The sequence below is a fragment of the Xiphophorus couchianus genome, chromosome 13 (genome assembly GCF_001444195.1).
Source record: "Xiphophorus couchianus chromosome 13, X_couchianus-1.0, whole genome shotgun sequence".
NCBI classification, from domain to species: Eukaryota; Metazoa; Chordata; class Actinopteri; order Cyprinodontiformes; family Poeciliidae; genus Xiphophorus; species Xiphophorus couchianus.
Genome location: NC_040240.1, coordinates 16,515,361 through 16,542,052, shown reverse-complemented (window position 1 = coordinate 16,542,052; position 26,692 = coordinate 16,515,361). Strand labels below are relative to the sequence as shown.

The window sequence follows — 26,692 nt, the reverse complement described above, 5'->3', positions numbered from 1 at the left end:
CTGTTTTTATTTCGGGGTACTAACAAAGTTCCCCTATTTTGATTTCGTGTAGATTTCCGCAATACCTCTCCAGCCCATCAGGGGGCGCCAAAGCTCTCTAAGGAAACACGCTTATGCGTTTATCCAAACTCTTAAATAATTTTTCTTTGGGATAAAATAAACATAAAAGTTCAACAACATATTTTTTTTTCTAAATTGTACTTTATTTTCTTTTAAAGACATATGTTTTAAAACAGCAATTGTAGAGAATAAATAAAGAAAAATGGTTTTTTGTTACTTCCATAGGTACATTTATGCAATTAAAAACTCTATAATAATTGTGTTCATTGTTGTAAAGACCACAGGAATCTTCTCTTTTCCCCCCTTCATAAATAAAAAAGAAAGAAACTTTCACATCACCCTCGCAATCGAATGGATTACCAAATAAATTAAACGTAAAAAATCAAGATAGAAAAATTCCCAGCCCTTCCTTCCGTTTTGTTTTATTTTTAAACGTAGTGGCAGCAGAGAGTGTTACTTTGAGAAGTTTTTAAGTCCTCCATTTTTAAACCAAGGTATATACAGCGAGAGGAAATCCATGTCGCTTCCACTTTTAACCACTCCATGTTTTTACTTTACTTATAATTAATAAAACTAACTCTACATAACAATATTACCAATGGCAATCATACAGAATAGTATTTTCTTCTGCCGCCGACTGTGTAGACTGGCCTTTTCTTGGCGCCATAGACCACAAATCACACTATACATTAGAACCCTGTTCAGTAGAATAACATCATTGATATGCTTTTTTTTTCTTAACATGTATATCTTGTTGCCGACGATAGAGTATGTACATAATATAAATGGAACCAGCTGTGGAATGATAGGAACTCTGGAGCACTTCGGATACTGTGTGGATGCGGAGTCTGTCGATGAGTTTGTTGCTGGCTTTACAGCGGTTAATGTTGTTTCTGTAAGCGGATACACGGGATACTGCTTGTTGTGAAGTGTTGCTCCTGTGCTGTACGGTTGGTCAAAACAACCAAACAAGGCTGGGACGTCCCCCAAGTGGTTTTCTTGATTGACTTCTTACGTCGTCCTGAAAATTAAGAAGAAAAAAACCCCGGAGGATTTCATTAAACCAAATCACAAGAATCAACCATATCATTGTAGTTTATTTGTTTGTTTTTTTTAAAAATCAGGAATTTTGCAATACATACGGGACAGTCATTCTGCTGCAAATGTGCTCACAATCTTAATCATCTCTCATCTCCTAAGCAAGGCAGCTTATTTCAAAACATGCAGGGTAGGAATTCTGGTAGGAATCAGCTCTTCACAGTTTAGAAAATTGCCCAATGAAGATTATTATAGCACAAATTATGCTGTACTGTTATTATCAGTTTACACTCAACATCTCTAATGGTCCGTGATAGAGGATGTCTTAAAAACAAGATCAATTTTCACTCCAATCATGGGAATAATTCAGGATTAAAGCAGTAAATATAATATTATGTGTAGATAAAGCTAAATAAGTATCTTAACCTTTTAAGAAACACTGATCCTTTCACTTTTATATGCATATAAAATAAAAATATTACATAAAACATAGGAAGTATGCTAACAAAAATTAGTTGTAATCTGAACAACTAGTTCCTCCTGAAGCCAAATGTAGAAAGTTTAACATATTATGTGAGGAGTCTGGACCGCTTAACAATGGCTCAAAATTAAGTTTGTTGTTGCTGAGTCTCTGAGGAGTTGTGATGAGACTCATTTATTCTGCTGGTAGTCGCTAAATGTTCTTGTTCTGCATCTATTCAGAATTTAAAGACAAAGGTAGTAAATTTAGAGTAAAATCAGAATCTTAAAAAACAAAAGGATTTCATAAAATCGAACTGATAGATGATTAAAAGAAAAGGTTTGGCAAATTAAAGACGATGGATGTCAATTGAATGTATAGTAAATTATTGCAACGACAGCATTTATTCTTTGAAGTTAAACAAAACTTTTAGATAACAGAAAAATTTATAAAATCAAATGTCTTTTCAATTCTGCATTTCCGTATTTATTCAGACGTGCTAAGAGGTTCTACAAATTTTTTAGATGTAATAATTCCAATGTTTTCCAGACACAACTTTACAGAGTTAAGCCTACAACATAAAATAAAGTTCAAAATTTACTAAAAATGAAATGATGAATGAATGCAGGCTACAAGAAAGGAAGAAAAGGACGGATAAACACAAAGAAAGAAGGGAGAAGTAACACAGAACATAAGAAAGGAATGACAGAAGAAAGTGAAAACAAAAAAGGAAAAATGCTGAAGAAAAGGACACAAGCAAAAGAGGGAGGAAGAAACAGAAAGAAGCACACAAGTAAGAATATAATGGAGGAAAGAAGGAAGGACTGACTGAACACTGCAAAAACAAAAGTCTTACCAAGTATCTTTGGTCTAGTTTTAGTGCAAATATCTTAATACACTTAAAACAAGACAAAACAAACCCAGAAGTAACATTTCAGCAAGATAATAGGGCTTGTTTTACATTAATAATTATTTAATGCTGATTTTAAAAAAAGTACCAGCTCCACTGGGAGATTATTTCACTTATAACAATATTTTTTTCCCATGCTATAAGTGAAATAATCTACAAGTCCAGATTAAGTACTTTTTCATCAATATTAAGGGATTATTTACTCAACAAAGCTCCTATATCTTGCTGAAAAGTTGCTTCTTCGTTTTGTTTTATTTTATTTTATTTCAAGTGTACTAAGATAATTGCACGAGAAACTAGGCCAAAATTACTTGGTAATATTTTCAGTTTTTTGCAGTGAAGAGAATAAAAAGAAGTGAGGATGGAGGGATGAAGAACGGAGCAACACAAAAAAAAGCAGAAAGGAAGGCAATAAGAAATGGAAAAGGGAGAGGAAAGATGCAAAGATGGAAAGACATAAGCAAGGACAAAAGAAGATAAAGCAAAATATAAATATTTTTTCATACTTTGCCAAACACTGAAAACGCAGAAATTGATTTCCATACTCTGTATGGCTGCTACGTTTCAGAACGCCTAAAATAGTGGTATCAGTGTCACCATACGATTAGAGTCTCACACCAACCCGATGCCTATTTTTAGCATGCATGACTTATGATTTCTTATTCATTTGGAGTCCCAGAATTCCTACAGAGGAATGCAGCTCCTCAACCAGCAGCACAGAAACCAAACAGCTTCACCTGAAACCTTCTAAAATCAGGTTAACACCTCACAGCACATCCACACACTCATATGAACAGCAGGACTGTTTTTCCACATCTATCATATATAAAAAAACATAACCACGTCTAGGTTTGATTTCACACACAAACACTAAGCTGTGAACCACCTGACAGGGTCACATTTAGGACATTTTAAGTCGTACGGAAACCCAACGAAGCTCAGGCACAAAAAGGTCACTTGGAAATAAGTTACATCAAGACCAAAATCCAGCACAACTACCACACTAAACAGAAAGGAGATGTAAGAATGATAATCATGACAGACAAAATAAAACTATTAAACAAAAAAATGTTTGGAGAGAAAATCTAAAAGCTTTATATTTGATGCCTAATGCTTTTTTAACTAACAAAAAAAAAAACAGAATGTCATGATAATCAGTTGCTTACAGAAGCTTAGGTAAAGTGACATTTATCAATCAGTATTTTGCAAGGATATAAAAATCAGGACAAAAATAATTTTGAAAGGAAACTCACAACGCACCAAACACAGTTCACAGTCGCCACTGTAACCCGCCATGCGGTTCAGCATGGCGAATCAAGGCAACGGCCCAAAAATAATAATAATAATTAAACAAAACTGCTAATGGCAACCATCACAGGCAATATCGCCACAGCAACCAACACAGGCCATTAAACTTACGACGCTCTGAGAAGGAAGGGGGCGGGGTTTAGCGACGTCTCCACGATATACGTTTGGCGATACAGTCTTGAGAGTGTCTTTTTTTTTTACTACTCTTTTTTCTTTTGTTTGTTTTTGCAGGAAAAAATTGCATGTCGCACAGCACAAAAACAATAAAAAAAGAAAAAAATTAATGATGGACAGCTGTTAACATTCAACCCTGTGACAGAACAGCAGTTAGAACATTTAAAACAGAGTGAAAATCTCACTTTCTGCATCTTTCTCATCAGATCTCACACATCAAAGGCATCTTCTAGACGTTTTCATGTTTTCAAGGTGATGCCCACATCATTAAAGTTAACCTACTGAGTTGTCATTGACTTTCTTCAGTATTTGAAGCGTGAGCTCCAAATTACAGCCACTTTGTATCCCTAATTCTCCCCACTCACATTTCCAGCTGTCAATCAGCCACTTCCAGTCTTTCCAAACACATTGATTTGCAGTCACTCACCTCCTTCAGTAAGGCCTGTTGGCGTCCTTGGGCCTCTTCAGCTGCACCTTCAGCCTCTTCATGCCGATCTGGAAGCCGTTCATGGCCTGGATGGCAGTCTGGGCGCTAGATGGGTTGTCAAAGCTCACAAAACCTGGGGTGGAAGCAGATGCTTAAAATGTCAGGAAAGGTTTGCATTATTTATTAAAATCCCTTATCTCCAGCCCTGTTCTTTGTGACTTACCAAAGCATTTACTCTGGTTTGTGGCTCGGTCGACAAAGACCTTTGCAGAAATGACATTTCCGAAGGGCAGGAACATCTGAAGGATCTCCGAGTCGGTGAACTCTTGCGGCAGGTGGTAGATGAAGATGTTACACCCCTCTGGACCTGTAGGCAAAGAAAAGAGGGTTGACGTATAAATAGCCAATCGATTTTTTCATTCATTAAATCTCTTTTTGAGGTATATCTCGTATTTTCTACATCTGTTACCTAGCAAAAAAGTGTTTTTACCCCTTATACTCATATACAGATTATAACCACAAACTATATTTATTTATCTATCTGGGAATTTGCATGTGTTGACTATTAACATGTAAAGAAAATAACTTTAGCCTGAAATAAATGTGCATATTTTCAGCTAGTTTCTTATTGACTTACTTATATAGAGACATTTTCTAGGGGGCCGACGTTTTCGACTTGTGTACTTTTCTATAAGTTGCATGTAAAGCCAATGATTTGTTCATATGTTACAACAAACTGTTCTAATGCTTAAAAAGTTAAAAATAAATGCTTTTCATTTGACTTCTTCACATTCAATTGGCTCAGAGTACAGCAAAGTTTATAACTCTAAGAGACATTTTTTGTTGTTGGTCCAGCTAAAACAAATTAATCTGTTCAGAGTCACAGAAGCTACAAGAAACAAATTAGCTTATTTAGCGAAGCCTATTTTTAAAAAGTGATTTTAAAATGAAAGATAACACTTTTATTAATTTTCTTTAGGTTTTAAAACAAAGAAAATTGTATTGAATTTTTATACTAAAGGAATAAATACAATTTTTCAATTTTAATAAAAGTTTATTTTTAAATTTTTTTATTTGTCCTCATATTTTGTTTTGTTGCATGTTGTATTCTAATACTAGTGTATGTTTTGGGTCATGTGTAGCTATATCACTGGGACAATGCATCTCTACCTCATAGGTCTATGTATATTGTACATTGTCCCATTTTAAATTATTTGATTCATTTAAAATTATTTTTAAAAAGCAAATTTTTCACAACCAAAAGACAAAAAGTTACTTTTTAAAAAACAATATTCCTTACACTATCAGTGTCATTCTTTGTTAAAATGTTTTGCACATTTTACATAAAAGTAGCTTGCATTTTTGTTTATTACCTTTACATTTTAAAACTAATTCTTTTGCATTTTTGATGAATTGCTGATGATCTAAAGAGCCACAGTTTTCAGATCTCTGAAAAACAATTATTTTTTCATTAATTTGTTGGTTTCAGTTCATTATGCTGCACATAGTAAGACTCAATGATCACACTGCTGTGTACTCCAGAAGTGTTATTACTTATATACAGAATAATTCAGTTTAAATCATTTAGACATTAAGTGTTTCTGGTGCACTTGTCAAAAGAGTTCAGTCTGTATTTTCATGCATTTAAAAGGTCAAAGATTGTGTTTATCTTTGTTTTTACAAAATTAGCATTCAAGCAGAATCAGCCAAAGTTTACCCTCATATCATGAGCTGTGAAAAAACAAACAAACCACAAAACAAACCTCCTTTATCTAAACACGGTTTACAAACCAATGTAAAACATGATAAATGGCGGTCGACCCAAGCTTAAAAAAAGAAGCACACGCTGCAGTGTTTGTCTAAGATAGTTCTGTTTGAGTTTACCTTCTCTTTGCTGGAGCTGTTGAGGCTGCTGTGGCTGCTGAGCCACCAGGGTGGGCTGGTGGGGGAACGGCTGCCCCACCAGGCTGTAGGCAGCAGGGTAAGTGGCTGATAGAGACGAACGACAGACAGAACAAATTTAAACAACGTTGTTCTTCAACAAACATCCGTAGCAGTTCAATCTCTGTACATAACTGGTATCTTGTGACTCAGTCATTAGCATTAATTAGCCTGCAGGGCTAACCTGTGTAGTGCTGCATGCCTGTGTACGCTTGCTGCAAGGGATCCAGGACCGGACTCTGAGCTGTAACACAGCAGACATATGCATTGAGCATTTGCAGTCAACAAATGCTCAATGCATAACAAAATGATTCAGAAATGCTATTCAGGGCACATCAACATGCTCCAAATCACATTTAGGGCTTTAGATTTATTCAGTTTAATCTTAATTAAGCCTTAATGTGATGCTTCTACATGAGTTAATAAGTAGCAGCATTAAGCTTTGTAAACTAATTTACCAATCCACTATCTCCGTACCTTGATAGGCATGAACCCCGTTAGTGTACAGGGTTTCTGTGGCTGACTGGCCATTGGGTGGAGCTGCCACAGAGGGGTAGCTGCTCACCGCGATGGGTGGAGGCAGAGCAGGAACGGGCGTGGCCGCCATGGAGGGAGGAGTGCTGGTACCTGTAGAAAAGTTTAAAGAAAAGGAAGCAGTTTGTTTTTATTTAAAGGTGACCTACACAAAACATGTTCATTACTTTTTTTTGCACAAAATCATTCTTAGATTATGTTATGGTCAGTTTTGCCTATTTTGAGCTCCTTTCAGATTGAGTGTTTTAGGGGATCTTGTCACTTTAATTCCAAATAAGCTGCTGCTGGTCACGCCCCCAATCTCAAAGTTTATGCTCAAACATGAAAATGGATGCAAACAGTTGCGCAATTAAATAACCGCACATCTTCAAAAAGCAGAAGTGGAACCTCCCGCACAACCAACAAGAATACAGATAGTGGTTTCTGAATAAAAAGTCAACAACCGAAGACTTCTCTTTTCCAGCAGCCATCTGACCAAACTTGCTGGAGTTCTGCTTTGGTTGCTAGGTGACAGGCAGCACTCACCTGGTGTTGCCAGGTAACGGGATGGGCTTTGCTGGGGTCGCTAGGAAAGGGATAGTGCCTGCTGATTTGTGACGTTATATTCAGAAGGTTTTTGAAACAAATTATTTTAATCCAGACATTAACTTACTGCCAAAAGACAGCTGGGTATTTTTTAAAGCAATTTCTAGAAACAGTTGAGACCCAAATCCAAGTACAAAGATGTGAATTTTGCACAATAGGTCCATTTTAAAGTCCTGGTGATTGGGGTCTAATGTTCACAAAACCAACTTTGTGAGGACTTTTTGTCTATTTTTGCACTGGAATTTTCTGGATTATTTTGAGAATAGTTGTAATACTGTGTTTGTTTTCTAAAACGGTTGAATTTTATTTTCTTTCCATTATTCTGGATCTATTTTCCACCGGACTGTAATGGCACACATTTTTCACCTTGTGAGATTTCACTTCCAAAAAGAAAGAATTACGCTGCTTGACTTTTCTGCCACACTATTAGCGGACATTTAATCGATACGATCCAGATCAGAAAACTGCTAATACCTCTGCTTTTAGAGAGGAGCTCAGATTTTCTGATGATCACTTAATCAGTATATTTGATCATCTGAATCTGCTGCTTTACTCTCTTTATTCTTCTAGAGCTAAGAACATTATTTTTATTCTTCCTTCTGGATTTTTATTTAAAAAAAATAACGCCATAATGTGATGTGTTGATATTTATCTGATAGCAACTGTTAAACAACTAATCAAAGACAACAACAATACAAAATAATGCAGAAATCAAACAAAAAAAAAAAAACGACAGCTAAACAAATTTGCTGTGCCTGTCCTCTTGGGTCCTACTCTCCTTGTGCATCTGTCCTCATATTTCAAGCAGAAATCTAATTAAGGCCAGCCAGGGCCAGACATCTCTGGCCCTCATTACCTGAGGACGGGGTGATGGATGCAATCGGCGTGGCGATGATGCTGCTGGGGTTGAGCGCGGCGAGTTGCTGCATCTGAACAGCCGCCACCGTGGCAACAGGAGAAAGGTAGGCCGACTGAGCCACCAAGGCCTGCTGCTGCATCAGCTGCAAGGTGAACAGAAACACCGGTTTGGGATGAAGACAGAACAAACCAGGCAGGAAAGAACATGTTTGCAATCTTGTCAATCTTATGTCTATATTTTCAGAGTTACATCTTCAAAATACAACTTGTTTAAATATTCCTAACACCTACCACGGTGATGAAGGCTTTGAAATCAGGAGTCAGCATGTTTGAAGGTGACATCTAAACACCCAACAATGTGACACAACTCTCTGAAGTAACCTGTTCCAGTTTTTCAAACCGTTTTCTGATCCTTGTAATCAGTCATGAAGGCCACTAGGGGTGAGAAGAGGGGTCTCTTCACTTGGCTGAATGGTCTCTAGACAGTAAGTGTGTAGATTATACATGGTATAGTTAAAAGAAACCCAGCAAAAGTCACCTGTCACCTGTCACCTCCTTTAATCCCCTTACTCCAGGTCATCTCAAAATGTCCTTGATGGACCTTTTAGGCTATGATCACACAGCAGGTATTGATTCTTTAAATACAGATTTTTTCTGCATGTTTGTTCATATTACTAATTAAATGTGATCACAGTGAGACTTCTGCGTGACCCCAAAGTGACCTGCATGAACATTGTTTATGGAAGTAATCATGGACGGAGCCATTTGTGAACTGACTTTAAATTTTATTCAGCAATGGGAACTGAACTTATCATCACAAAATCATACCAACACAAAGGGAGATGATAAAACAAAAAACTACGACTAGTGGCAATGATCTTTTTGTGAAACATTGACTGGAAGTTCAGTAGAGACGTTTGCTTGGACGCAAAGTCAGAGCTAAGAGTGGAAGGATTTGGCTTCTGCTGGTGCACAATTATGATGCATGTCTCACGTCATCAGTGGGATAAAATGCAGCATAACCGCTCAAACAGTAGACGCTTTGAAAATGATCGGATATGCATCCGACTTTGTACCACAAATCAGACGTTTTGGGGTGAAAAGATAGGAACTGGGCCGTTCAGACTGCTGTGAAAAGTTGCGTATTGGTTGCATACGGGCAAAAAAAGTGGATTCTACTTGTCTACTTGCGATAAACTCGTAGCCCACAAAAATGGCATCGCAGAATCTCCAGGTTGTGGATGTTGTTATGACCTCAAAGTTTCTCTAACACACACCTGAAAAGTAAAGCAATCAATTCTTCCTTCACTGGCAGTTCTGATGTTGGAAATGGATGAATTAAATGGTTTAGTTCTTGCCCCCTTCAGGTTAATAATAGTTACTAGAATTTGTAATTAGGCCACAAAAAAACTCCATTTGACACACCAGTGAACTTTTGATAAAAGTTTGACTTTAAGTGGAGATGTTTGACAGAGTATGAGAATTTATTTATCTGGATTAAGACAGTTCACATGTCATATTCGTACTACAGTTTTCTGAAATCATATTCTCCAATTATTTGATTTTTCTAGGTTAACTGCATTTGTCTAAAACTAAATAGGGTCACATCATCTCCTCGCACCACAAACTAAACAGCTGTAAATAAAGCACAGCTAAAACTATTTGCAATCAATTAGTGGATACAGTTTTGCACAAATTTAAAGAGCGATTTGCAGTTGTTCTAAGTAAAAACCATCTAGTTAGTCGAGATTATGTCAATCAAATGGAGCATATCTCATTTAATGAGCTGTGCCTTCCAGAGAGTTTGCTTTATCTCTTTCTGAAACAGATAAGGCCAGTTTCCACTTCAGGAATCTTTCCCAAGAACCAGAGCAGTTTCCTTCGGCTGTCTGGGGAGTTGAACGGAGTAAATTCTTCAGCCGATCCCTTGGAGGAATTTTTAATTTCTTTTAGAGTATGATCACCTTGGAGAATCTTGAAATCATTGATGCAGGTCCTCATGTAGTAATACTGATTACAGCTCTGGTACAAATGGCATTAAAGGGAAGGTTTGCTTTGATTAATCTTTGATCGTCATTTTCAGCATGTTTTTTCCTCACACACACACTAGATGGTTAAAATCACAATCAACAAAAATTTCATATTGACTACAGTTTCAGATTTCCACAAAGTTTGCCTTTTTTAACTAATGTTTTTAAACTGTGACCACTTTGAAACTGGGTATACACGAATGGCTGACTCTAGAAGTTATTTTTAAATTATTTACTGATACATGTTTCTGCAAAATTGTTTTATTTTATACATATGTTTTATATAGTGGTAGGACTCGATTAAAATTTTTAATCAAGTTAATCGAAATTAGTCGCATTTTAATCTAAAACCATATTATTGACAAAATGAGCAATATTTTTGCTGCTAAATTATTGACTAAATAGACAGCTGAGATCAACAACAAAGATATTTATAGCTTTTAATCAGGTTTTTTTAACAATCAGATTGGTGCAAAGTGCTATTATGCCTCAGTTTTCAAATGTTTTAGGAAGCCCTGACCAGTCATGTAACTTCTTTAAAAAATCCTTCTTCAGAAATCTGAATGCCGACATTATTGTTGGGGACGTCGGTGCAACATGATTTGCATTGAGATGGTATTTTAGGTGTAGGAATACATTCAATGACAGGCCAACTCCGTTTTAGTACATCATAGTCTTTTCCGGTTTAAAATCAGATTGTTTTTTTGAAGCAAAAATCAACCCCTGCAGGCGGACAGAAGCAGCTTTTTCATCTATCGTTTGCGGATGCTGCTAATAAATCAGATACGAACGATACAAAGGTTTTATTTAAGGGCCTTTGAATGTAAATAAAACAAAACAAATGTGATTAATTAAAATATACATAATAATTAATCAAAGTTAACAGCATTAAAGTCTCAGCTCTAGTTACTGCAACTACTGTAAAACTTAAACTCCATGAGCGACTCGGTTTAAATGTTTCCAAACAAACTGGAACTTAACAAAGCAACAGGTATAGACGATCTCTGGTGGATGTAGTGAACGTCTTTGTGTTACTTTTTTTATATTACTGACACAGGCAGAATTGAGAAGGAACAATCTACTCAGTCAGTAACATAATTTACTGAACCAGAACCGCAGATGAAGCACAAACAACAAGCAAGCGGGGGAAAATTGATACTTCAGAATAATCAAGTTATGTACAATAAATGGAAGCACAGTTATACCGTGTTCAATAGATTGTCCACTTATATGTTTTTCTTTTGTTTTAAATAAAACAAACATTAGTGAGGGCAGACCTTTATATTTCTGATCCACTTACAAACTTCTATTTACAATGCAAATGCTCCTAACAAGCAATTAGTATGCACTCAGAGGGCTAAAGTTACACAGGATGTTTCCCATTAGTCTGTCTGTTGGGTTATAAGCATGTTCACAAATCAAGGAGCTGCCTCTGCTTATTCTCCATTCAATCAAACATGGCTTCATCCGGCAGGAAAAGACAGAAGACGGAGAAAGAAGGAAAGAGAACTGGAACTAAAACTTAAGATTGTGTTAGGAATGATTTTGTGTGCAGTGTGTGTTGCTCACGGCCTGTGTGTAGGCGTTGTAAGCCCCAAGGTGCAGGGTCATGGGACTGATGACCCCCAGCTGAGAGGCCACCTGCTGCATCCGCCTCAGTCCCCGCTCCTTCTCCGAATCGGCAAACTTGACCACCAGGCTGGACGAGGCGCCCTGAGAGGGAGTCATAAAAAAAAAACACAGACTCATCCAGTGAGAATAAAACAGAGACTTTTAACATCATGTGATCATCTGATTATTATTAAAGGTGACAGAAATTGGAGGTTGGTTTTGTGAAACGAGTGCACACATTTGCAGTCAGTCAATATTACAGGCGTGTAATTATCTAACTTCTATGAATCTTCATTTTCCTTCTAAATAAGTTCAATAAATACAGAGTGCAGATGAAGACATCGGCAACAGAGCAATGACAGAGTTCAATAACTAAAATGTATGTCTAATCGTATGCTGATGATACTCTCCTCTCTAAATCAGTTGCATTGACAAAAAAGAAAACTATGACAATAGATTCCTCACTCCTAATGTCAGCTGTCCATCCACAGATTTTAATTTACATAAATCTTCTTTTGTCTTTTTTTTTTAAAGATTTTTATTAATTTTAAAAATATATTTAGCTGAAACGTACAGACTTTTATTGGCTGAATAAAATTTTAAACACGGGAAAAACAAAAAATCTTATCAAGTATTTTCAGTCTAGTTTCTTGTGCAAATATCTTAGTATACGTAAAATAAGACAAAATGAACTTTTCAGCAAGAAATATGGGCTTATTTTAAGTCAATAATTACTTAATATTGACAAAAAATGTACCAGCAATAAGTGAAATAATCTGCTAGTTTAACAAGATATTATCCCACATTATAAATTAAAATGTCTTCTTCAAATGTACATTTATTTATCAATATTAGGAAATTATTTACTTAAAATAAGGCTATATTTCTTGCTTAAAAGTTTGTTTTGTCTTATTTCAAGCATACTAAGGTATTTGCACTACAAATTATACAAAAATACTTGGTAAGATTTTATACTTTTGCAGTAAACAAACTGCCTGCAGTTATGTGTGTGCATAAAAATAAGGACAAAAATAAATAAATGGTTTAGATTATCAAAGCTCTAGTAGTTTATATTTTAAAACCATTTTAAGATATGTTATTATCATGATGTCAGGGTATTTTTACTCATAGTTGTACCCATAAAATCTCACACCGGACCTTGACGTAGAACCAGATGTAGAGTAAGCAAATTAAGGTGGATTCAGACCATACTGACATAGAAAGTATGAAGGAGTAATTAATAATTAATGTCACTAATTAACAAGTTAAAGCAGTATTTGATGTTACAGTGTTAGTAATGTGACTTTCAAGAGCTATAATTGCTAAAGAAAATACATGTAGACACATAATCACTGAATTATATTCAATAACTTAGCTGCTTGTCTGCAACATGAACTGAGTTTGACCTTTAAACGGGTTGAGTGGCAGGTGTTGAGGGCGTCTCTGCCTGGATCACTTTTATTACATGAGCAGAAAAGTAACATTAATGTTTTTCTGCTTTTAAAGTTTTTTAAATAAAGAGAGAAATGGTTTTTACAAAATCCTCAGGTGGGGGTTTGCTGCAGTGAAATGATTTCTCCAGGGGAACTCGGTAATTTTTGCTCATCATCAGACTAAAGTTTCTTATTGCATCAAATTCTTCTGGGGTTTTTTTCTGCTTTACATTTTCCTTCTGAATTTTTTCAGTCAATAATCTGACGTTGCAACCTTTCGGCATATGCTGTTTCATTGCATTTCCACCACTAAGCTTAGATTTTCCTTCTTTGCATAAACAATTTCAATCAAATACAACTAAATTATCAACAGGGTGCATGATAGATGAAATGTGCTTCATTTCTTTCTGTTTGTGATGAGTGGGAGAGTAATTAAAAGTGGTGAGTCACCATGTAGCATATCTAAAAGGAGTGGGTCGCTCTGATATATAACGGAGCGTATTTGTTAGGAACTTACAGGTAAGGTGCGACTCCCGTGCAGAGCGTTGATGGCGGCCTGGGCCTCTGCGTTGCTCTGGAACTTTACAAATGCACACCCTGCAAGAAACGACAGACCAGTGAACACAAACTCACACCCACATCCACACACGCATAAGGATTACAAAACTGCTTCCCTTTAAAAATACATTAGAAGCCGTCTTACATCCAGTGCTCCATCAGTAACCGTGGCGTCGTTAAACACGGTCCGCAGAACATTCATTGCTTCATCAATCATAACCCCGTAAACCACCTAACGCATCATTAGCCATGACCCATAAAACCTATAGGCTCATTAGTCATGCCTCATGCAACAAACGGAGAAAAATCTAGCATCTGTGTTGGAGCTGTCGCTGGACTTTGATTTACACGGCAAATATCATTAGCATTGTTGTTAGTGACAATAGTAATTTATACCAAGAGAAGGTAATGTGCCTCAGGGGTTACAAACAGTTGAACAAAGTCAATACCACTTCCACATTCCTGGCCCAGAGGCCGGTCTGAATAACCTCCTACGGCTGTATTTAAACACACATTTTGTTATAAAGTTGCTGGAAATTTTGTTGCTTACATCCTAAATTCACAAACATTAATCCTTCATTTTGACCTTAATGTAGTTAACTTACTCCGAATCAAAGAGAAAATTGACCAAAGGACACATTCGACTGATTTGAACAAAAACACAACTACTCTGCAGATTCAATGGTCCCCCTGGTAAAGATAAAACCATATAAGTTAATAACTAGTTATGTGAACTCGGTGAACTTTTTCCTCCTGAACTGCAAAGATACAAAATCTTACCAAGTAATTTTGTCTGGTTTTATAAAATAAGGGTAAACTAATTTACAAGTAACATTTCAGCAAGATATAGCAGCTTGTTTCAAGTCAATATTCTTGAATATTGATAAAAATATTACGTCTATTGGCAGACAAGTTTTAGTTATGACATGAGGAAAAAGTCTTGTCTTCTACGTTTTTAAGATAAACATGGATCCTCTTACATACTCCCATAAAGCTATAAAAAAAAATTAATTATTGCTCTGGCTGCTGAAATTAGTAACTAATTTTATTATCTGAATAATGTCAATATGATGTGACACAAAGTTCAGTTTCACTTAAAGAGCCAGAAATTTAACCCCAATAAAAAAATGTAAGTTATTGATTCCTACTATAAGGGTTCAGCCTGAGAACGATCTGCATAAATTAAAAAGTTTTATTTACCTTTATTTATTAGAGGTGCCACTGATTGAGGGACCAGTAATTTTGTTAAAAACTAGTATTTTCTAGCATAAATCTAAAAGGCGTGGTGGTGCATTTGCAGTAAAAATGTCATGATCACAATATTTTTTTGGTATTTATCACAATAACAAAAGTAGGAAAGTACACGGTATATAAATATCTGGTTTTACAAAGCGGTGTTACAAAAGTAGTGATGGGTGAATGACTGCAAATGTGAATATTTAGTATTATTGAACACAATAATTCCTAATTTTACGTATATCTGTATAAATAAATACAACTGTTTTATTCACTTTATCTTGAAATGTTCATTTGTCAGACTGAATGAACTGAGGAAGTATTGCTGAGAAAAACGAATGCTTGAATAGTCTCAATTTTCCTGCAGAAATCTTGCCAAACTTGATGACATTTAAAACTTTTTTTAAAAGTTTGTGAAGAGACAGAGAGAGCAGTTTAACTTATTATGTTTAAAGTAAAGCATATTAGATTGAAGTGTCTTTATTTCTAAGTGTCCTGTTTGGTTTTCAATTGTGCTGTTACCTTTGCTGGTCCCATCAGGCCCGCGCAGCACCGTGCACTCCTCTATGCTACCGAACGGCTCAAACATTTTCCTCACATCAGTGTCCGTCTGCTGTTTTCCCAGCATGCCCACAAACAGCTTCCTGTCTTCTGAGGGGAAGGAGGTCGCCAAGATTGAAGGGAACAAAGCAGGACGGTGCATGTGGGATTAAGAAGACAGGGGAAGGTGTTTTATGAGATTATTATAAGATACATAAATGAGAAACAGAATGGAGGACGCAATGCCCCAGATCGCCACCAGAGTGCAGTAACAAGAGCAGCTCAGCAAACAAATAGCATCTGGCCATGACTCAAATGTTTGTCACCCACTGAGAAGCAGCTCCGTCTGTCTCTGAAGGATCAAACCAGAAATGTATCCGAATGTTGGAATCCGTCCACAACAAATCGCCACGTTTTTACATTCCTCCACATTATTCTTCTGCACACTGAGACATTAGGAGAGCTCCAGATACCATCAGTCACACAGAGCTGATGTCAGTATCTGTCGCTCATTTACATACAGCTTTAAATGTCAGCGAGGCTGCAGATGAAAATGTGGTTTGATTAGAAACACCTGCCTGCGTCGAGCTTTGGGTAGGAAGAGTTTAAATGCCAGATAATGAGGCTTACCAGATTTTTTTTTTTCCAAACTTCAGTCAGATAATCAATGTAAGAAGCCAAATACGTGGCAAAATTCATGTTTTCTATTAAGCGTTGGTTTTAAATTTGGCAGTTTTGGGGGCTTCCCACTGCTTCATTATTGCCAATTGTCTTAATTAGAAAATAATATCAAGTGTTACGTTAAATAAAGCAAATGTGTCTCCATTAAGCTAAAATCCATGATAATTAAACAGCCTGCTGATACTAATCTACTAAAACAGTGTGCTCCCTCGTCTAAAAAGATTAAGATGATGTGTTAAATGTAAACACAAGAAGGAAAGCATTGCTCTTAAAACGATCTATTCCAGTAAATAATTATATTGTTATGGTTAGATTGCATAAGTTCATCATATTGATGTGAACTGCCTTCATTTGGCAATTTATACATACAAAAATAACAACAGTGCAAATATTTGTCAAGTTGCAGCCCTTCTTGTAGCCAACAAGAAGTTGCTGGCATAAATGTTGCTGAATATTTGACCTTCTTACCAGAGTTTACTAGAATTTACTTAAACTGTATAGTTATAGACATTTTAAATGTTATTGCTGAAGCTTTAGAAAAACAGTTCCTAAATGTCAATACTAATTGCAAAACCAAATCTGTTGTGTTTTTAGGATCATTGTCCTGTTTGAACACCCAGCAGTGTTCAACTATTGTCAACGATCAAATATCCAGCCAGAATTATGGATCCTTAGGACATTGTTATTCTAGTTGTCTAATTGTTCATTATTCTTACTTCACTAATTAAAGGTTTTTGGTATTTGTCATTGTAATTTGCATACAGGTTGTACAATTTTGTTTCTGTATGGATCTTGTGTAAAATCCAAAGGAATTTTAAACTTTTGGAGCCAAATCTTGTTTTAAAAGTTCATTAAAGTCGTAGGTTGTAACATCAGTCTGGCTCCAACAAAAAAACTGTTAAAATTAAGCATTAAAAGCCCAAAATTATTTTGACATGTATAATATGTGCATGTAAATTTCAGCCAGACACTGTCGCACAAAAATAATCTAACCTTTGAAATCATGAATGCTTTTCTTTAGATTCAAAAAAGGAAGGGTCTCTGAGATAATGTTGCAATATTTTACAGCATACATTGTTATGGATTTTAGAATTAAAGAATTGAGTCAAAAATGCATTGAAACAGGCAGAACCATATTATTTCTTAAAAAATGAAGAAGGTTTAAGTAAAAAAAAAAAGATACAAGTTTAGAAAAGCTGCTGTGCCGTGACTTCTGCTGACCACTGAGGAGAACGAGCGTCTCGCATGTTTTCAGCAAAGAGGTCAAAAGCCAGCATCTGTGATGTTATGGGCTGCTTTACAAAACTTGGCACATTCAACTTGCACATCTGTGAAGGCCTCATTAACCCGCTGAGATCAGAGGGAACATGTGTGTGTATATATCACTCTGAGATCTGGAGCAACTGCTGCACGGCTTTCTGAGGAGCAACCATCACAACACGACCATTTCGTTCCTTCACTGAACAATATCGACGAAAAGACTTTTAAAAAAATGCTTAAGATGTTAAATAGATGGCTACATTTAGCCAAGATTAGCAGGAATTAATTAGCATTGCTCATATTGGGAATGAAATTCAACATCTCTGCATTTAAAGCATATCGAAGTCATCTCCAACAAAACAAACCTAATGTACAAACATAGCGACATTTCAGGATATAAGACCTGCAACTCAAACTGTGAGCTGTCATTCATGCTAAATTATTGCCACTTCTTGATACTAAAATGTGGTGATTGTACAAACTTCCAGAAAATTGTAAATCTTAAATCTAGACTAGCAACTGTTTAGAGTTGTTTTTAAACCGTAATAAACGAAACACTAACCAACATTTTGACGTGTAACGACAGCATTTAGCAAAATGTGTTTCAATTGTCGATTTTTATGTTTTTATGATGTAAAGCACTTTGAACTGCCTTGTTGCTGATACATATTATACAATGACTGAGTTGATTGATTGATGTAAAAATACATGTATTTCTTACACATTTTCCTGGAATTATCTTCAGTGAAAGGCTGAGGCTTGATATTTTTATAACATATGTATTGACACAACACATTACAAATGCACTGAAAACTATTTCAGCTAAACAAAGTTAAGTTTTATTTGACATGCTAACATTACAAATAATTTCATTGGCATTTGATGCAGTTTTCTTAGATTGGCAACTTTTTACTAACTGGTCTATACATTAGGTTTTAGTTTGATGCTCCATAACAGAATTTGATTAAACTTTGTTTGCTGTGACTGAAATTAACTGAACTGGTTTGATAATTATTATGTAAGGAACTCAATGATGTCTTTTGATTTGATCACATATGTTTACCTTTGTTCAAATGATTTTTGTAAAGTTAAAAATGAGATCCAGATAAATAAGAATCGTGAAGTGAAACCTGGTTTAAAACAAAACAAAACAATTTATTTAGGTGTAAAACAAAAACAATGTGGCTGCATTATTTCTTCTAACTGGGGATGCAGAGTTAAGAATTAACCACAATTTTATAACTCAAGAATCTTATATTTCAAGAGGCTTACAGTAAATTAAAGGAGCTGCAGAAATTTCACAACATGAACTGTATGTGACAACAATAAAAACGACATTCTAAGAAGCAAACCTGGCTAAATATCAAACATTTGTTGCCTCGTTAAACCATGTACAAAGGTGAACTTTTTGGCCTTAATTCTAAAAGGTTTTGGAATAAAAACACCACTGTTCATCCGCCCAAAAAAACTCAAAAACCAAAATCTACAGACAAGCATAGTGGTGGCAGCGTCATGCTTTTGAAATTGTTTTCCTTCAGATGGAAATGAGACCTTAGTGAAGGTGAAAGAAATTATAAAAAATTGCTTTATCTTTGAGCTAAGATGCAACCCAAAGCACTCAATCTGATACCAATAAAGACTGGAGAAAAAGTGTAGTAGCGTCTTTCAGCCAGCTGACTGGCAGTGCATAACATCATGTGAGAGAGGTGCAGCACCGTGGTGCTCATTAAAATGAAACCGAAAGACTGAAATTACTAGACTTAACAGATGTTGCTATGTTGCTTCTTAATTCAGTTTTTGTTTTTTAAAAAAAAATCTAATTTGTAAATAAATGTAATCCTATTTAAAGAGTAGTAGCAACAATTGTTGTTCTGTTGTTTTAAATCAAAGCAGTGAGATCAGATTATATGTTTCTGTTTAAAATGTTTGCATAAATACCACAACACCATGATATTTTAACAGAAAGTAAACAAAATATGAACATTTTACATAAAGAGCTCTGGAAAAAAAAAATAGTCCACTGCAGTGAACCAAACTGAAAACTTTCTGGTTATTCCAGGAAATATTGATTTCTGAACTATTCCTGAGTAAAAATGTTCGTATTGTTACTTCTAAATGAATATAAGCTTGTTTTCTTTGAATTATCATTTTATATTTTCTGCTAATAAATGCTACATTTTTGCTTGGAATTTCAGAGACATGTCAGTAGTTCATGGAATAAAAGAACAATGTTCATTTTACTCAAACATAAACCTATAAAGAGTAAAATCAGAGTACTGATCATTTTGGACTGGCCTTTTAATTTGAATATGTGATTTTTGCTGTGCAATAATATATATTTTCAACATTTAACCTGCTTACTGACTTGCTAGTGTTTGTATTTTTAGTGTCTGAAGAGGCGATGGGTTTCTGAGTAGGGACAGGTAACCCTTACCCCCTCTGCTCTCACTGTCCGCCGGCTTCACCTGGATCGGGCGATTCATCTACAAAGAGAAGCAGAACAGAAACAGGTTAGCATGTAACCAGTTAAATGGAGAAAAACATTTGGAAATAAATTCCAGTAACTGTTTGCAGCATTACATTTACTCAAAATATAAATGACTTTTCTGTGATTTTCACAAAATACAATTCTTAAGTTATTCGTCATGCAAAATAATTACTATTGACGTATATAAAGATGCATGTTTTGTACACTTCTCCTGTATATTTTTCTATTCCCACTTCCCCTTGCAGACCACAGCTGACACAGATATGTGTCATATTACATTTGCAGTGTCATACAGCTCCCTCTTCCCCCCCCCTCTCTCAGAATCTGCTCTAATCCTGCCGTGCACCCCACACAAAAAGAAAAAAAAACCCACAGGAAAAGCACACACCCACGCGGGATTGGGGAAGTGATAAGATTAAGAACATTCGTCAGCTAATCTGGATTAAAGGAGCACACAGCAGCAGAACACAGAGAGTTTCTGAGCCTGACGGAGAGGCAGAGATGAATGGAAAGATAGCCGTAAAAACAAATAAGAGGAAACGAGGAGACCACCCAACACTGACATGAATTAGCTAACCTTTTCATAATTCATTAAGAGCCAAGCTGCTGAAATGCCATTTCTCCTTCACCTCTCTATTGTCCTATTTAACTAAAGCTCTGTGTGAAATTGTGCACACGTCAGTCCCTTTACAATCTTGCCCTTCAAATGTATGGAGCATGAAAACGGTGAAAAGAGGTACTGAATGAAATTAAGACAAAGAATGAACAAGAAAGGGCAGAAAGGGGGAAAGGGCGGGATTGGGAGGGATTGAAGGGAATAGAAAGGAGCATATGGAGCAAAGGAAGGAGGTGGGGGAGGTGCAAGCAAAGAAGTAGGGAGGGTTGGCTGACAAGTCGAGGTGAGAGCAACAGAGTGACACTCTGTTAACTGTGGCTTAATGAAGGTCTTAATTATGGGGCTGGTGACATTTCAGCCAGTCACTGATCCCATGCCACCGATTGATCTGCTGTGATCGGTCACCGGGAGATGATATCGATCTGTTCAGCGGCCGCGATCCTGCTGGCAGGTCCTGCATGAACAAACATCTCTGAGCTCCTGCTCAGCTGACCCCAGCCGACTGAAACACCAGCAGAGGCCTCCTGCGTCTCCATCATCAAGAACGTCCAATTGATTACACCAATTAATGGGATGATGGAGGGGGTGAGAGGCATCCTCAAATCAGTCAGACGAATGGAGGTTCGCTCCTGTACTCACTGACTTCTAGTTAAAATTATTTGTAAATGCTGTTTGGTGTATGACTTGGTAGTATGAGACGGTTCTCCACTGTTTACCACTGGAAAAAAGTCACTTATTATTCAGCCTGCACATCTACAACACACATTTACTGCATTTGCTTCTGCATTTGCTCATTTAAAAATGGTATTCATTGTTTTAAACCTATTCTTTTGACTTAAGTGGTTTTAGATGAAAATAGAACAAAATAGAAGCTTTAGAAAGGCAGTCAAATTTCTTTTTTTGTGTATTGACTATTGTTATTTATTTATTCATTTATATTCAGTCATATTGAATCACTTACGTCACACTTAGGTATATATATATATATATAATTTTATGTCTTATGGTTATATTCATATGATTAATATTTAACATCTTGGGGATCAATAAAACACATTCTTTTCTGTTAGCATTTCTTTTATAGTTTGTCAGAATAACAAGTGCAGATTCAGTCTAAGCTGTAAAATTTTTGCTCTTGTCCTAAAACGTAATTTTGTAATTTCCTGTTGATGCTAACACAGTGCTTTTGTTAGCTTGGACTAAACAGAATCTGTCAGACTATAAAAAATAGATTCGTTTTTTTTCCCATCTCTGTTAGATAAACAGATGTTGTTATTTGTGTTATTTATATTTCCATCCCAAACAGCTACTTTTCATTTTAATAGAGCAGCTAGCTATGCTGCAATGCTAACACACTAGCATATTTGTAATCTATAATCACAGGCTGTAGAAAAAAAGTCCTCGTTTGCATTCATCTTTATTAAACACACAGTTTTCTATTTTTTATTATTTTTAGAAGCAACAAGTGGAGATTCTACTTCTGCTGTGTTATTCTCATTTTTGATATAGCAGCTAGCTAACACGCTAGCATGTTTGTAAACTGGAATAATTAGATTGTGGGGAAAAAACTAATCTTATTTTATCTATTTTATTAAACACATTTTTTAGATTTTTTAAAGCATCTTTGAAAACAACAAGTGGAGATTCTGTTACTGGTTGTGTTATTTTTAATCAATGTTCTATGCTAATGGCTAACACAAGATTGTAGGCTACATAAACTGTAACAACCACAGAATAAAAGATTGGTATTGAAAACTTATATAAATACGTTTACTTTCGATCTGTATTCTTAGGAAACTATTTATAGAGAATCGGTCTTTGCTCTATTTTTTTTCCTTTGCTGTAAAGTGCTACTTTTTTGTCATCCTGTAGCATCTAGCTATGCAGCAGTGCCAGCTTGTATATGACCTGAAACACTCAGATTGTTAATTTAAAAATATGTAAAGTTATTTTTAAACCCATCCAGTATTTATCTTTAACTATAATCCTTCTTTTAAGGATAACTGCGAATTCAGTTTCAATTTTGCTAGTTTTATTACCGTCAAAAACTGTGCACTGGTCACATACTGTATGTGTTTAATATATCTTTAATCTTTACCATGTATAATCTTTGAGACAATTAGTTTCAACTGTGTTGTTTTTATTTCTGTACTGACGTGCTATTTCTGTAGAAATTTGCCGTGCTCCAACACTGATGCTAATTCTGCTGTTGCTTGCTTTAGCATCTCTGTCTCTGTTTCTAATAATGTATTTACTGAATTAATTTGCTAAATCCTTCAGCCACCACAAAGGGAGACTGCACCCATGATTGCTCCCTAATTTTAATAATCTAATGTTTGAAAGAAACTGTGTTAATCTGGAACAAAGATTCTTCTAATTAAATCTAACAAACACGACGTCACATTGAGGCAGATTTTCTAACCTTATGACTTTAGTTTATATGACAACTTTGATTGACGTAATGGAAAATAAAACATCCCTCATCCAATATTTTACCGCAGGCTGCCAAACAGCAAAGGCAGCGGTGGTGCTGATAAGGAGAGGAGCAGCAGATGGCTCAGGAGATTGGAATTAGAATATACAAGAGGGAAAACAGGGAGAAGTGGAGGCCATAAAGGCTGCACCACTTCAGATCAGCACAGCAAATAGGGTTACCCTGAGCAACATGGGGAAGAGATGCATGGAAAGGAGAAGAAAAAATGAGAAGGACAAAAGGTGCCTCTAGGTCAAGAGATGGTGGGATTAGATGTTTGAGGGGGAAGAAGAGGGAGGGGAAAAATGAAAGACATACATTAAAAGAAAAATGAAGAGATGATGAAGGGAGCGCTGATGCCTGTTGAATGTTGGCGCTGCCTTGAGAGCAGATGCAGGAGCAGGAAGGAAAAAATATCTCTCTCTAAGCCTGAACCGCTAACACACACTTTACAGTAATTTGCTCTCTCCCTCCTCCTCCTGTTGCTCCCGTCCCCTCCCCTCGGCTTGTTTACAAAAACAGTCCCATACTGAGCACAGGCAACACTGAAGCAAAATAATTTAAAAAAAAACCTGATCAAAAACTCCATTATACAAGTGTGTTTTCGCTACTTGATTTTTTTTTTCTTCTTCACGCCGTCTCCAAACATTACATACAATCATCCTCCAACTGAACAAACAGTTTCTGCTCAAATACACGCAGTCCGCCTCCCATGATGTATCTGGGGATTTGACGTGGATTACGACATATTAAATTCATGGATTATCCAATCAAATCATAGCAATGAATACCAGCATGACCACCACACCCATGCAATCCACACTGACAAACACAAAGGTGCGGCAATCTCTCTGTTTTCTCACATAAATAGGTTTTAGACAGAGGAGGAGTCAAGCAACAATGACATTTTTCTCACCCTGCTGATTATTACCTCTGTTTTCTCTCTCTTTTTTTTTTTTTTTTTTTTTTTGCTTCTACAACACATTTCTGACGTCTGTTTCCTCTCCTGTTCCAACCCATTTTGTTTGTCTACCCTGAAAAGCGGCTGCTCTGAATGGTAAATAAATCAGCAGAGCGCATCACCCCTGCTCTTTCAAGAACATTTCAGCGGGGAGGCTGAGCTGGGTGGGGCGTGTAGAGAGAGAGAGAGAGAGAAAGAGAGAGAGCGGAGAGAAGGGAAGGGGGGTTTACAAAGACAATTTTCCTGTCTTCACTTCCCCTCCCCTCTCCATCACACAGCGCTGGTCATTGCATCGTGCCGGTCGCATAGCAACCTGGCATCCCTCGTCCCAGCCGTCTCCAGGCAACGAGATCTGCGACCGTAATCAACCTGCCACCTCCCCTGCCTCTACACCCACCTCCACTGCTGCTGCTGGTGCTTTGCTTTTGCTCCCTCGCTTCTTCTCCTCCATCCGCCCCCTCGTTGCGAATGTGCGTCTTAACGCTTAGATACACATGTGAATTCCCTCCATGCAGGTGGAAATTGGGTGTATATTCACAAGCAAAAAAAAAAAAAGAAGAGTTAAAAACAAAGAGATATAAGCGGGAGAGAGCGGTGATAATGTATCCACACGTGGATGAACACACAGATGTACGCACACATGGACAGACGGAAAGAAAGCAGAGACAAACCCTCTCTGCTGCCAGCCAGTTGCTAAATCAATCAAACGCAAAGAGATGGACAGCACAACGCTGCTACAGTTCGATGATATTTAATCAATGAGCGAGTATTCAGAGTAAAAGCTGCTTCCTCCGGTGTTGTCTCCAATCTTACAGGGTTCAACAGCTTGTCCAGCCTTACAAAGGAGCTAGCAAGCGGCCGTTTCATCAGACAGCCAACAAGAAATCCCTCAAAGTGGACATCAAAGCGTAAATGTAAAACAATTGTTGAGTCGCTTCGGATTGTTAAATATTCATGTCAAGTGTTGTCTGACTCGACACGGTGGAGAAGACTCGGAGGGGAACTAATTTAAAGACATTTTTATCTGTCTAGGGTTTTTTTTCTATTTAAATTTAATTTAAAAAAATTATTTGTATACATTTTCATCATCTATTAGAATTGAGAAAATGATAAATCCTGAAAGTATGAAGGAAATAAATCCCCCAAACCCTTTTTGTTAGTTTTCAGAGCAGATGAGAAAAAAACATTGTTGAAAGGCCAACTAAAACAGGAAGCCACAACCATATAGGAATAATGACAATCTTGGGACATATGGTTTTCTTTTGTGTGTTTAGAAAGTCGCAAGAGTAGCATTTTGACAGCTACATTACTTTGGTCTGCCGTAGCCTCGAAAGTAAAACATGGTTCGATTATGTGAAGAAAAGTTAGACGTGCTCAACCACTGCATGGCACCCCAAAATAAAGTATTCTGGTGGACATAGGTGTTAAGAAGGGCATCAGAGTAACAATATTGAGCAAAAATTGCAACTGCTTTTTATCACAGGAAGTCATTATCTACTGGGAATTACAGATAGACTGACCTTACCATAAAGTGCTTTTGTATTCCCATGTAGGGTGCCAGTTTAATAAGTCTCCAAACAATTCTGCTGAATTCATTGGATAAACTACTTTAGAAATCTTCAATTTATGAACTCAGATTTGAGCTGGTTACTTTGCTGTCACTACTTTTGCCTTGACAGCCACTATGTTTTGAATTGATGCAATTTCCATAGCTTACATGTTTTACAACTTTCAGCTCTTTACTTTTTTCTTTTATTCTTTAATGTTTTTTTTTTGTTTTTTTTTTTTACATATTTCTCAATTGCGGACATGAAATCAAATATGTCAGTTTTGAGCTAGCTTGACCACGGCTGAAGAGGCTACAGCAAAATTGACAAAATCGATTTTATTGATTAATAAAAAAATTTTGTTTTTGAAGATTTAATTTTTGGAAAATCAGAATATTTTTCACCGATGGACTTCTCGGGTTTCTATAGTATAGAGTGACGTTATCGCGCCCAGAGCCGCCATCTTGATTGACAAGCAATTTTTACAGCTTCTATTTATTTGGGCGTTAAATTCAGGTCAACTCTATGACAAAATATAACGGCCAGGCTAAGTTTGTTTTATGACAATAGAGTCAAAATAGTAGGAGAATACAGTCATAATATTACCAGAATAAAGTTGTAATAGTTGGAGAATGAAGTAGTAATTTTAAGAGAACTCCAATACGAACACAGACACAAAAAAAGTCAAATTATTCAAGCATTTTCTTCATTAAAATAACTTATTTTCTCATAATTTTAAGACAGTCTTTTGGAAAAATTGTATCTATATTATGCTAATATAATGACAACATTTTCATAATTAACAAAAATTATTGTAGCTTAACCCTAATACTTTGTCGTACAACTTACCGAAGGGATGATCTAAATAAAAGTTTTTTTGAAATTTCTTTCTGTCGGTTGTATTTTTAAAAAAAAAAAAAAAACCAGAAAGAAAATTGATTAAAATCACAAATCACATCTGAT

The 26,692-nt window shown here is 36.2% G+C and overlaps 1 protein-coding gene across 3 annotated transcripts in view; it reads right to left on the bottom strand.

Moving 5' to 3' along the window:
- Positions 1-466: 466 nt before the first annotated feature.
- Positions 467-26,692, bottom strand: part of celf3a (cugbp, Elav-like family member 3a) — a 65,735-nt gene continuing 39,509 nt past the window's right edge. For 2 of the 3 annotated variants that reach the window (XM_028036084.1, XM_028036083.1), the window contains 11 exons: positions 20,079-20,127; positions 15,686-15,814; positions 13,887-13,966; positions 11,895-12,038; positions 8,294-8,438; positions 6,796-6,945; positions 6,503-6,562; positions 6,262-6,366; positions 4,601-4,744; positions 4,378-4,510; positions 467-1,081 (listed from right to left, as the gene is read on the bottom strand). In XM_028036084.1, the coding sequence (XP_027891885.1) occupies positions 4,383-4,510; positions 4,601-4,744; positions 6,262-6,366; positions 6,503-6,562; positions 6,796-6,945; positions 8,294-8,438; positions 11,895-12,038; positions 13,887-13,966; positions 15,686-15,814; positions 20,079-20,127 (1,134 nt within the window). In that variant the 3' untranslated portion in view covers positions 467-1,081; positions 4,378-4,382. The remainder of the gene's footprint in view (positions 1,082-4,377; positions 4,511-4,600; positions 4,745-6,261; positions 6,367-6,502; positions 6,563-6,795; positions 6,946-8,293; positions 8,439-11,894; positions 12,039-13,886; positions 13,967-15,685; positions 15,815-20,078; positions 20,128-26,692) is intronic. The other variant, XM_028036085.1, reaches the window with a different exon arrangement.